Raw genomic sequence first — 12,894 nt, 5'->3', positions numbered from 1 at the left:
TATCCAACACACCACCTCTCAGGGTCAGGGAAGGAGGCTTAGAAATCACTACCCCTAGGCAGTTTAACGGGATTTCCTTTGTAGATAGAGCTGAGTATTTCACACTAGGTTCATTAAAACAAACAAATTCAGCATTTTCTTGTGTTCTGATGTGATTACCCATTAGGTAAAGAAATCAGATTCAAAATCATGCTGTAATTACAGACATTATACCATCATTATTGTGGAAATATTACAGCATTATTATCCCAAGAAGAAAGGGAATAATGTAATTTAGGGACTGGCTGGATTAAGCGTGTCCACGGGAGAAAGTGTGCCCCACATCTCTGGCCTGAGGCAGCCTTATCCAGAAGCCTCCTTCACTCTATCTGGTCAAGGATAGCCACAGCTGTTACAGCCACCTCCCCGACTCACCCAGCCCACACAAGGCCCTCTCCTCTCTGCATCCCTGGGACTTTGATCTGGAACCGTCAACCAGAACACTCCCAGGGTAGAGGGGAAGTATGGATGGGCCTGAGCACAGCCGTGTTTGGATGAAAAGTGGAACATCCCGGGTGCACACGGGCTCGGGGGTGGGGCCATGCTAGCAGACAGGAAGGGCAAGCAAGACCCAGGATGGCTCTGAGGCTGGGGCTTGGCGCTGGGCAAGAAAACCGTCTTCTCTTTTACCAATTGTAGCGGAGGCTTGCCAATTTGGACCTTATTCAGATTTTGGAATCGGACTAGTCAATGTGAAATTTCCATTCCCTAACGTGCAACGGATTATGCGATAAAGATCATTCCCCAGTTGGTGATACTGTGCTATGTTTAGCTCACCAAACTCTTTTCAGGCAATTTTAGCAAATCTGTCTGTCCTGGGGAAGTTATTTGACCTTTTCCTACCTTGTGTGTGGCGTTTGTGGTTTTTTACTTTTTCCTGGTTTTTTTGTTTGTTTGTTTGGGCTTTTTTCCCCTTGTGCAGTGTGGGGAGGTTACCCTTTACCTTCCTCAAGGAGGAGGGAGGGGAGGAGAAGAGCAGACGTTCCCAGTGGCTAACTTTGGTTGAGGCTTCCAAGTGCCCTCTCCCTGCTCTTGACCAAGGTTGCAGACGGCCCTGGAAGAAGCCCAAGGGGCTGCAGGTTCAGCTTGAGGAAATTCCTTCTGGCTCCTCGTGAAACCACCACGTCTGGTTCAGCTGTCCAGCCCACCCCGGTCCTCCTACAGGGATTCTCCTCCTGGCCTATCCCCCTGCAGACCAACAGCTTGCTTGGGTTGCTTTTTCAGCTCAGGTTTTTCTTCTGGATCCCACAGGCTCGGTTTTCTGCCCCAAGTCAAGGATGCAGTACCCCAGGCTCCTGAGGTGGTTAGCCAGACCTACCCGTGGGCCCCAGAACAGCCGCAGGGTGATGTACTATAACCAGACCACAGATCCCCTCAGAACCACACTGATGTACATGTCCTCATCCCTGGAAACAGGATCTGGCCAAAATAGAAACAGGCGCTCGGTGTCTTTCAAATGCCACAAAGGCCTTTGTGAGTGTGGAAGACCATTGGTGGTCACGAAAACCATCAGGCTGACCGGCTGCAACATGTGGAAAAGGGGGAAATGCCCCCCTGCCCCACGGAGCTCTGCTCAATCACCCTCATCTCATAAAAGCCATGAGCCCACGTGGTCTGAGGCTGAAGCTCTTATTACAGGGACGTTACGGTGACAAACAATATGTCTACAAGCAGCAAGAGGATAATATAGACCCAAGGAAACATTTCAGTACCCACACTACTGATCCATTTCGTTGCTCAGAGGCCCTTATACCAATCAAGAGCTTTAAAAACAAAAACAAGCAAAAATCCCCAAACTGACAATGAGATCACAAATAGAGAGTCTTGCTTATCTCTGGAGCAACACAATGACTTTGAGGCCCAGGTGAGCAGATGCTGACCAGCTGGACCCCCCTCATCTCTGCTCACGGGAGGCCTCTGGCTGGTCACGAGGCACCAGTTTTTGACCCTCACCTGCTGTGTGTTCTGAGGCTGCTCCAGGGAATGTGGCCCCAGACACTGAGCTCCTATCAGTGATTTTCACCATGAGACCACAGCTAGACAACACGTTTCCTCTGCCTCATGTTTAAGGACATTCCAGTCTGGAGTCACCCAAGTTGTCCTTGGAATCACCAGAAAACACAGGTTACCCATCAGCCAAACCTCTCCCCTCAAGGGAAGGGAGGGACTGCCATTTCTTGAGTGCCTACTATGCGTTCTGGAGGCAGGAGCCCACAGCCTCAGTGACCAGCACAGGTCAAAGTCACCAGATGTTCTGATCTTGTCTCTTTTGGGTAGTTTCTCTCATCGCAAACATCTGTGGGGGCCATCCTCCCCCAAAAGGACCAGGCTCAAAGTGCGGCTCCTGTTCTCTGCTTTTACCCCAAAACCAGCCACAAGGAGCAAAGACCATCCAAGGAACTGCCAGAGGATTGACTCTAAAGCAACTACAAAAGTAATTAAAGTAAAATAGTGATTGTAGATTCTAACAGATGAGTACATGTTCACTATACAATTATTTCAATCGTTCTGTATGTTTAACTACTTTTTAATTTTTTATTTTATTTTACTATATATTTTTCATATTTTATATTCACTATATATATTATACATATATATATATATATATATATTTTTTTTTTTTTTTTTTTTTTTTTTTTTAGTGAGCTCTACACCCAATGTGGGGCTTGAACTCAACTCTGAGATCAAGAGTCACATGCTCTACCACTTGACCCAGCGAGGTGCCCCTGTTTAACTAGTTTTTAAATAAAATATTGAGAAAATTTTTAAAACTAAATAATGCACACAAAGATGGACACCTTTGGTAGAAGCAGAAAACCCATTTCCTAAAGCGAGAGCCTTTTCAGATCCTTGTAATCAGAGTAGTCCATGTCCCATCACTGAGACAGTTAACTGGCTTCCAGGGTGATAAGAACAATGGCCCACAACTGGTACAGGGAATTCAGTAATTTATGAATAGCAGCTGTCACAGAAGGGAAAGTCCAGTGGAGCCCACTTGATATGGTCACACTGTGGAAGGTGGGAGCCACTGAAAGCAGAAAACCTTAGTGTGACCTGCGCACCAAGAAGAAGCAAGCATGACAGATAACACAGTAAATGCTATGTGATATCCTGCCTCCTGTTGCTCTCAGAGCTGGATGTCTGTGTCTTATTTTAGGTTGGCCCGGAAGCAGATCTAAGACAAGGATGCAAGTGGAAGTAGTTTATTTGGGAGACAAACACAGAGAGCAGCAGCGGGAGTGTAAGGAAGTGAGACGGGGCAGGAAGAGAAGACAGAAGAGGGGGTGTTCATGAACAGGTCATTGCAGGGGCACAACCAGCTGGGGACCTGGGAGATGTGTAACACATCTTGGCGTGGGCCCACCCACGGAGTGAGGAAGAGAAAATATGTTTCCACCACTCCCACCAATTGTTGGTTGAGGCTGCTCCCTGGAATGCCTACTCCCAAGTACTTCCAGGCTGCCCTTAGCAAAGAGCCGCAGGTGCTTCGGGTCAGCTACAGAATGGCAAGTGGGCAAGACACGGACGTTGTCTGAAACACCCAATGCAACAGAGTGTGTCACCCTGCTTGTCTCTCCTAGCCAGAGCTCTTCAGCCCCCTGAGCAAGACTCTTGCTTTGAATGGTACAAAATGTTGGTGCTATTTGATCGCTAAACACAAGCCCACAACTTAAATCTGCTGCCCAGCTAAAGAAACAGTGAGTTTTCCCACGCCAGAGGAGATGCCAGAAGTGGTGGGCTTTTCCCGAGTTAAGATGTTGGAAGGGAACTGGAACTTGATGGGAAATGTACCAGCAGGCTGGCCTTAGAACCCAGCCAGCCATGAGACTGACCTGTGTCTCTGTGTTTAACAAAGTGGCTTTCACCTCCATAGGAGTAGGAACAGCTCTGCACATCCACACTACCACTGCACACAGGGTAGATCTCCTTAAGTCACACTGGGTGTTCAACGAGGCTGGTGGGAAGCATGTGATGGGCATGGGAGAAGGACCCTGAGAATGGAGCCACTTTTCCTGGACCTGCCACCTCACCCCGTGCCCTTCTGGGTGAAATAGCTGCTCCACCTTTGTGTTTTGCATGGACACACACACACACACACACACACACGTCCTCCCAGAATTCAGGATTCAAGTCATGGTAAGTGGGAGGAGACAGAAAAGTACAATTGAAGACTTGAGGAAGTTGCTTTCACAAAAATTTATTTTGCAGGGTCCGGAAGCCTGAGCCAGGGAAAAGCAGACCCTTAGGCCTCTTGCCTGGGGCGAAGATTGCTAAAAAAGTCACGGATTCTCTCGCCAATTTTCTGAATCTTCTCACCAATCTTCTGCCCACCTCGTTGGATGAGCTCACCCAGCTGGCCCAATTTGCTGACTTGTAGAATCTGTGCATCAGAAGGAAGCAGTTTCTTTGTGGGGGCTGGACCCAGGGTCAAGACAAGACCCCTCCCCTCCTAGACACCCCCCTTCTTGGGCCATCCCAGTTCATCCTCTGGCTGTAACCTTTGGAGTATGTAGTTGATTGAATCGCCACACCCACAAACAGATGAGGAAACTGAAGCCCAGAGATAGCAAGGGGCTTCCCAGGGTCTCACAGCTGAAAGCGTATTACTCTAAGTGGTTCTCAAGCTTTATCAGGAGTCAGAATCCCCTGGAGTTTGTTAAACTACATATTGCTGGGCCCCACCCCAGAATCTGACTCTGCAGATCTGCATGGGGCCTGAGAAGTTGCATTGCTAATAAATTACCGAGTTCTCACGGCCACACTTTGAGAGCCTGTACTAAGGGATCACAGAGCCTGTGAGGTCCTGGAGATGAGGCCCAGGTTGAGGAAGAAGCCCAGGCTAGGAGGGACTTTCTGTGCCCTGGATGGGACAGTGGTTAATTGGCCCATAGGATGTTCTATGTACCACCACCCCATCAACCCCTGCAACCTACAGGGAGCCACTCACCGCATCACAGTTGATGTCAAAGTAGCCCCTGTTCTGGTCCAGGATGACTGTCCCTTCACACTGCTTCACCAGCTGAGAAGAGGAGGCTCCAGGTCAAATTGGAACCCCTACGCCATAACCTCCCAGCCTCACCCCAGTGCCTGGAAATATTCCCAGGAGGCCTCTTGTTCAGCTCATTTGGGGGCTTCTGCCAGAGCCCCCAGCCTCACCCCATCGTCCTTGAAATCACACTGCTCCAGTGGCCTCTGTGTCGTCTTGGGGCACACAGTCTCCTTCACTTTGAAACTCACAGGCTTCGGGGTGTTTGGATCCCCGTCCTGGTCAGGGAAGCAAGCAGGAAGACCAGACTCAGGCTCATGATTTCCTTCACTAATCTGTCTCCCTGCCCCATCCCGAGCCACCCAGCGAAGAGGGTAGCCTTACAACAGCCCCTGCTATGTGCCTGACACTGGCTCTGTGCTAAGGTATGGAGGTGAGGATGACAAAGCCCATTCCTGCCCTCACCAAGCTGAGAGAGCAGGAGAGGACCTCAGGAAAGCTCTAATGAATAGCACCTCCCCCTTAGGGAGCCAAGGGAAAGCAGGGGCCTCCTGGGGACAAAACATTGCCACTGGAATCTCAAGGCTGAGCAGAGCCATTCCAGGGAAGTCACATCCCAGGGCCAGTAACCCCACTTTTGTCCCTGGAACTTCCAGAAGCCTGAATGGGAGAGAGTAAGGGTGGGGGGCACCTCTTCACACAGTAGAGATACTTTTTTTTTTTTTTAATTTTTTAAATGTTTATTTTTGAGAGACAGAGAGACAGAGCATGAGCAGGAGAGTGGCAGAGTGAGAGGAATACCCAGAATCTGAGGCAGGCTCCAGGCTCTGAGCTGTCAGCACAGAGCCTGATGCGGGGCTCGAACCCACGAACTATGAGATCATGACTTCAGCCAAAGTTGGATGCTTAACCGACGGAGCCACCCAGGTGCCCCAACATAATAGAGATTCTAAGGCAAGAAGCAGAGATTCTAAGACAAGAAGCACTCGCGCTGATGGGGGTAACAGCTCTGGGAAGGTCTCCTGAAAGAGGTACGATCACACTTAAGGGAGGGGGGTTCCTGACATGAACAAAATGTTAACAATGGGAGGGACAGTATGGCCAAGACTGGCTAGAGCAGAACCTCCCTCCCCTCCATCCCCTCCTCGACTCACTCCCTCGGGCTGTGAGTCCTGCTGAAAGAGACGGTAGAGATTCTTCTCTGAGGACCGCTGGTTGAAGCCATCCACAGCACGGAGCACAGCTTCCTCGTAGCTAAGGGTCTGGGGGGTGGCCGGAGTGATAACCAGGCCCAACAGCAGTAGCAACAGTGACCACCGCCCCAAGGAAGGGCTGTCCCTCTGGGTCTCCATGGTCCCCAGTAGGCTTCCTCCCCACCTGCAAGTCCCTCCTTTATGCCCAGCCTGGGCCTGATGCAAAGATCCAACCAGGAGCCTTCCTGACCCGCCCATCACAGCCGCCTGCCCGGATGTGGGCTCAGGCTTGCCTCACACCTACTGCTGTTGCCTCACAGGGCTTGCTGGGCAGTGGGCAAAGTCCACCTTATGTGCAACTAAAGAAATAGTTTCTCCATCTCCCTGACAATGTCTTGGCCTCTCCTGGGACCCACAGAGGCAGGTCATTGCCAGGGTTGCTCAAGAGAGTTGAGTCCTCCAGAAGAGAAAGGAAGACAGGCACCTACATCCTTCTCCCCAGATGGCCTCCTCAGGAATCAGGGTAATATAGTGTATTCACCATTCAATCTCCAGCTCTAGGCACTGCCTAGCACTCAGTAGGCACTCAGCTAATGTTTGATGAATGAATAATAGTAACCACCCCTCATCTAGAGCCTGACCCACCCAGTCAGTCCTTTCCCTTCCCCCATGGTCTTCTGTTAAGTTTCTCAACTTCCACATATGAGTGAAAACATATGGTATCTGTCTTTCTCTGACTGACGTATTTCACTTAGCATAATACCCTCCAGTTCCATCCATGTGGTTGCAAATGGCAAGATTTCATTCTCACTGCTGAGATATATAAATATATCCAAATTTATCATTTGGATAAATTCCTAGTAGTGCTATTGCTGGGTTGTAGGGTAATTCAATCTTTAATTTTTTGAGGAACCTCCACACTGTTTTCCAGAGTGGCTGCTCCACTGGTGCATTCCCACCAACAGTACAAGAGGGTTCCGCTTTCTCCACATCCTTGCCAACATCAGCTATTTCCTGAGTTGTTAATTTTAGCCACTCTGGCTAGTGTGAGGTGGTCCACCCAGTCAGTTCTAAGGGAGACCTTCAAGGCCACAACATCCTATTCTCTGGACCCAGCCCTCAACCAGTTCAGGCGCTCAGCTCTGTCTGTCTCCTTTTCCTGGGTTCTTTTCTGCTGCGTTTCTCAGTCTAAAAATGGCCCCAGCCACCATCAGATGTGGCCTGTTGCCCTGGCTCCTCACCACCTGAGCCTGGGAAAAGGTCATTCCCTCACCCACTTCTTCACTCTCTCTCACACTCAGGGCCACTGCAAGCTGACCAGACCTCGCTGGATGCGGTGGTTACTCTCAAGCCTTAGCTTTACCTATGCAGGCACTAATGACCCTTGCTCCATTGTCCCCTGATGCCACTCTCCTGGTTGCCCTCCCACCTCCTTGGTGCTCCTTCTCAGTCTCCTCCAAAGCCCCTCCTCTTAACATGAGGGCTTGCAGAGTTGTATCCTGGGATGCTTCTGTTTCCAGCCCTCACACCTCCCTGGAGACACCCCTCTCAGGGCACCAGTTGTCACAGACAGACCTTGTCTGCATCTCTGAATTCAAGACTCCCATGAACACCCCTGGTTGTCCCCAGGGCCACCTGGTCTGCTGTTTTGCTCAGTGCCACCGCATGAACCTTGAGATGAAAGCTTGGGGAGTGCCCCACCTGCTCCTTCTCCTGGGGATACTCCCTTCTGATCCCCCCCGACACACATACCCCTGTTCTGGTTCCTACCATCATCTTCTCTCCTCTGAAGTGTGATCATTCCTGCACATCCCAGGCACCAGGAAGCCATATAGACTCCAACTGCTCAGACCCCTCTGAGCCTCCTTCTCTTTCTCTACCTCTGCACCTGATGCTTGGCACACTCTTCACCTTGTGAAGACTTCCCTGACCTCCCACCAGACACAGCAACCTCCTCCTCTTTGCTTCCTCCAGGAAGTCTCCTCTGAATTGACCCCAAATGACTCCCTGTCCAGTGCTCTGGTTGAGACACCAGGCTGGGGTGGCCCATTCTGGGAGGGGGACGGGTGTGGAGAAAGCATAGCTGGGAGAAGTGATTAGCCAAAGAGATGGATGGGTCCAGAGGCCATGAGGCAAACGCTAGTCCCAGCTCTCCTGTGGAACAGCCATGAGGCTGTGAGGCCTGGGGTGGCTCTTGGCTCCAGTTGGTCCGTAGGACTCTTGGGGACTTGGGTGGGGCACCTCGGAAGGTGGCAGCCTGGATGAATGCTGCTGGTTGCACACTCAGCCTTGGGAAAAGGAAGGAGAAACGGGCTTCTGTGCAACCTAGTTTCACAGTCCAGCTATTGCCCCACTGGCCTCTTGGTCAAGCAGGGCTTCACATCAGGGCCTTTATAGCAGTTCTGCCCAGACTCCACAATTCCCATTGTGCGCCTTTCTCTCACCTGAAGGACTGTACTGCCAGGAGACCTGGCATCATTTCCTAGCTGTGTGACTTTGAGCAAGTTACTTTGTTTTCCTGGGCCACGTCTTTAGGATGGGGATTACATGCCCTGCACTGCCCGCATGGGGGCACACGTGACAGTGGGTGCAAAAGTGCATGTTTACTGTCAAGTCCTGTGCTCCCAGGGCACTTCTGTGAGTGAGGTCAGGGTCAAGTCTCCTTGCTCTGCAATGACTCTAGTTCAACTGTCCCCCAACAGATACATGCACACATGCAAGTCTGGGAGCTGTGCCCTCTTTGCCAACAACACCGCCCACTGCCCCAGGCTCCTGTCACATTTCCACTCAGAGTCAGCCTCCCCAGGAGGTCTGTCCCAATATCACCCCCAGTCGGCATCCTCTACAATGCACCCCACACCCAATACCAGGGTGGGAGGCAACCCACCACCCTTACCTTTAGTCTCAGGCTAGTTCCCAGGATAGTCATGAAGTCCTGAGCTGCCTCCTCAGACTGGGACTCCCCAAGTCATCCCTTCTGTCCAGCCTCCCTGTGGTGAGGCTATACCTCCTCCCAGGCAAGGGCTTTGCAAATGTGACAAGTTTGTCCCACAGAGGACAAGACTCTCTATTCCCTTCAGCCCACAGGTTCCCCAGGGGATAGGACCCATTTCTTCTTTGAGTCTCCTCTCAGGACTCAGCACCGGGCTCTGCGCTCAAAGGAGTCCAGCAGCCAGCAGGTCCTGAGCCAGGTTCAGAAAACATTTGTCAAAAAAACCCAAAAAACTAGGGGCGCCTGGGTGGCTCAGTTGGTTGAGCATCCGACTTCAGCTCAGGTCATAATCTCGTGGTTCGTGAGTTGGAGCCCCGCGTCGGGCTCTGTGCTGACAGCTCAGAGCCCAGATCCTGCTTCAGATTCTGTGTCCCCCACCTCTCTCCACCCCACCCCTGCTTGTACTCTGTCTCTCTCTTTCAAAAATGAATAAACATAAAAAAATTTTTAATTAAAAAAAACAAAAACAAAAAAATACACAGCATGGGGTGGTTGATAGGTAATTTCTAGCAAATATGCCCTTGTTTCCTTGGGGACCCTCCCAAGAGGGTCCTGGGGCATGGTGTCCAGGGAGGTGGAGGCTCTGTCCAGGGGGAGACCCAGATATTGCCTAGATGTCAGCTCCCAGGGCCCATCTGTCTTTCCCCGGTGGTGGTTGCAAGGGGAAGGGGGGCAGGAAGTGTCCAATCAAAGCATGTGTCCTCCTGGGAGAGGCCAAGGCAGCTGTAAGCAATCACACCCTGTCCTGTGCAGGAATATCCACCCTGGCCAGGGACCCTTGTAAAATCAGATTTCCGTCCGCACATTTGCTGCCAATTGGGAAGATGAGACCTCCCGCTTCTGACCTGGGCAGCCCCTCCTTCTTGCCAGGTGACCTTACCCTGGGCCATTCCCCATTCCTAGCCTCTTCCCTTGTCAGTGATCCATAAACCCTGTGCAGCTCCAACACTTCTGTGCCTCAAGGTGGCTGGGGACATTGCAAGAGCAGGAGAGAAGACAGTCCCCTCTTTCAGCCTTCCCTTCCAGCCCCCCCCCCCACAGAACCCCCCAGAGTGACGTCACTGAAGTCAGGACTGGCCCATGACCAGTCTTCCCTCTCTCCTGCGGGCAGGGCAGCATGCACCTGTAACTCTCACCCGCTGCCTGTGGCTGTAGGGATTGGAAAGCAGGCATCTGCTCCCAAATCAACTCTCTTTTTGTAAGAGTTTTAGTGAGCTGTAACCGACATGCCACACAGTTCACCCATTTAAAGCGTAAATCATTATAGTGATTTTTACTACATTCACAGAGTTGTGTAGCCATCACCACAATTTTATTTAGTTTCATTATTTTAATTTTTTTTTTTTGAGAGAGAGAGCGCAAGTAAGGGAGGGGCAGAGAGAGAGGGGGACACAGTGTCTGAAGCAGGCTCCACGCTGACAGCAAAGAGCCTGATGCGGGGCTCAAACTCACTGTGAGATCATGACCTGAGCCGAAGTGAGACGCTCAACTGACTGAGCCACCCAGGCGCCCCACCACAGTCCATTTTAAAACATCTTCATTATCCCCAGAAGAAACCCCCTGTTGGCAGTCACTCCCCATTTCACCCCAAGCTGCACCCTCGGCCCTAGGCAACCACTAATTTACTGTCTGTCTCTATGGATTTTCCTATTCTCAACATTCCATATAAACAGTTTGGTTTCTTTCATTTAGCATGATGTTTTCAAGGTTCATCCATAGTGTGGTATCGACACTTCATTTCTACAGCCAAATAATATTCCATTCTATGGTTATACCACGTTTTGTTTACCCACATATCAATTGATGGACATTTGAGTTGTTTCTACTTTTTGGTTATTACAAGTAATTCTAATTGACTCTTTTTTTAAATTTGTTGTTTTTAAGATTTTTTTTAATGTTTTTATTTATTTTTGCGACAGAGAGAGACAGAGCATGAGCAGGGGAGGGGCAGAGAGAGAGGGAGACACAGAATCGGAAGCAGGCTCCAGGCTCTGAGCTGTCAGCACAGAGCCCGATGCAGGGCTCGAACCCACAGACCGTGAGATCATGACCTGAGCCGAAGTCGGACGCTTAACCAACTGAGCCACCCAGGCGTCCCTAAGATTTATTTTTAAGTAATCTCATCACCCAACGTGGGGCTCAAACTCACAATTCCGAGATCAAGAGTTGCATGCTCTACAGACTGAACCTTCCAGGTGTACCTCTAATTGATTCTTAATGTTTGCCAGGAGCACAGTATTAAGAGTGGAACTACACATGTCACCTCCCTAGCCCAGGACCACAGGGGCGAAGTCTAGCCCTCTAGCCAGGCATTCAGTGTTGTCCATCATGTGCCAACCTCTTCACCCTCCTCACTTCCTATTCTTCCCACCTACATATAAAGGCCCTAAATTTTGAAACACTACACTGGCTTCTCTACCTGTAAACCTTGCTAAGGCCTCGCCTCTGCCCTTCCTGCGTGTCCTTGGTTCACCCCACAGCATATTTAAACTCAGTCCATCTCTCAAGGTCAGCCAAAATCACACCTCCCCAAGATGCCCTCCTTAATTGCCAATGGTCCAGAAGGAATTCTCCCAGCCACTCCCTGGGGGTCCAAAGTACACAAACTGTCCCTAACTGGTCTTACTGTTGATGCTTTATTCTTTATCCTTTACCCCAGAGAGTTATAGAGGCCCACAGCATCAGGGGAAGAACCTCAGAGGGAGTAATCCTGAACTCAAAGAGAGAGCTCCAGGACCAGGGACACAGCCTGGGCAAAGGCATAATGGCCAGTAGGGGCCATGTGAAGAGACAAGAGGGGAACAGTAAGTGTTGGAAGCAGTGATGGGGCAGGGGGGGAGGGAACCATGGTCCTCAAGAGACTCAGTGGGGACTCAGAGCAGGAAACAGGGCTTGTTTGAAGTCTGAGCAGGGCAGAGAAGGTAGATGGGTCAGAAGGTTGAGGGAGTGGGGGGATTCCCAAACACCAAGGGAGCCGAGGACAGAACAGCCTTGCTAGGACATTTCACGGCATGAGGGATATCAGGGACACTTAAAGAAATTCAAATGGAGAAAAAAAATCTCTTAGAGTCAATGACCAAACTTTAATTTTCTAAATGAACCATTCACACAGTTGACTAAATTTACTGACTTGTCCCAAACATATATCATGTCACGCTGTGGGATGAGGGGAGGAGTGGAGTCATGGGGTCTGAGAATGTTAGAGGGGCCAGGCCTCCAGGGACCCCAACCTTCCCTGTGTCCTCAGCCTCCCTCTCTCTGTCTCCCTCTTTCAGGTTCACCATTCTAGATTATGTTTCTGGGGCACCAGGGGCTCAGTAGGTTAAGCAGTTAAGCACCTGACTCTTGGTTTCGGCTCAGGTCATGATCTCACAGTTTGTGAGTTCAAGTTCCACATGGGGCTCTGCACTGATGGTGCAGAGCCTGCTTGGGATTGTCTCTCTCCTTCTGTCTCTCCCCTGCTCATGCTCTCTCTCCTTCTCTCTCCCTCTCTCTCAAAATAAATAAAACTTAAAAAAAATAGATTATGTTTCCATGTCTGCTCAAATGGATTATAAAGAGAAATAAAAGCAGATCTAGTAAAATTGCACGTAAGTCTTCAAAATATTCAAACCAACTCCTGTAACGTGCTATAAATGGTATAAAATGTTTGAAGAACTGTTTTGGTTGATACACTTGCTAGA

The 12,894-nt window shown here is 50.2% G+C and overlaps 1 protein-coding gene across 1 annotated transcript; it reads right to left on the bottom strand.

Annotated features, from left to right (window-relative positions):
- Positions 1-4,221: 4,221 nt before the first annotated feature.
- On the bottom strand, positions 4,222-6,407 carry CAMP (cathelicidin antimicrobial peptide). The gene is made up of 4 exons (XM_019416664.2): positions 6,181-6,407; positions 5,197-5,304; positions 4,988-5,059; positions 4,222-4,420 (listed from the first exon to the last, which is right to left on the bottom strand). The coding sequence occupies exons 1-4, from the start codon at positions 6,376-6,378 to the stop codon at positions 4,283-4,285; spliced, it is 516 nt and encodes a 171-aa protein (XP_019272209.1). The 5' UTR covers positions 6,379-6,407; the 3' UTR covers positions 4,222-4,282.
- Positions 6,408-12,894: the final 6,487 nt, after the last annotated feature.

The sequence above is a fragment of the Panthera pardus genome, unplaced genomic scaffold (assembly GCF_024362965.1).
Source record: "Panthera pardus isolate Hobbes unplaced genomic scaffold, ASM2436296v1 HiC_scaffold_8, whole genome shotgun sequence".
Lineage (NCBI taxonomy): Eukaryota > Metazoa > Chordata > Mammalia > Carnivora > Felidae > Panthera > Panthera pardus.
Note: the sequence above shows the minus strand (reverse complement) of the source record. Positions and strands in the feature narration are given on the sequence as shown.

What these genes read in the sequence shown, in the direction of transcription:
- CAMP (XM_019416664.2), bottom strand. Translation starts at nt 6,378, where the DNA reads ATGGAGACCCAGAGGGACAGCCCTTCCTTGGGGCGGTGGTCACTGTTG. An exon ending in GTGATTTCAAGGACGATGGG is followed by an intron (nt 5,060 to 5,196) that starts GTGAGGCTGGGG and finishes TCCTCTTCTCAG; the next exon opens with CTGGTGAAGCAGTGTGAAGG. An exon ending in TTGACATCAACTGTGATGCG is followed by an intron (nt 4,421 to 4,987) that starts GTGAGTGGCTCC and finishes TCTGATGCACAG; the next exon opens with ATTCTACAAGTCAGCAAATT.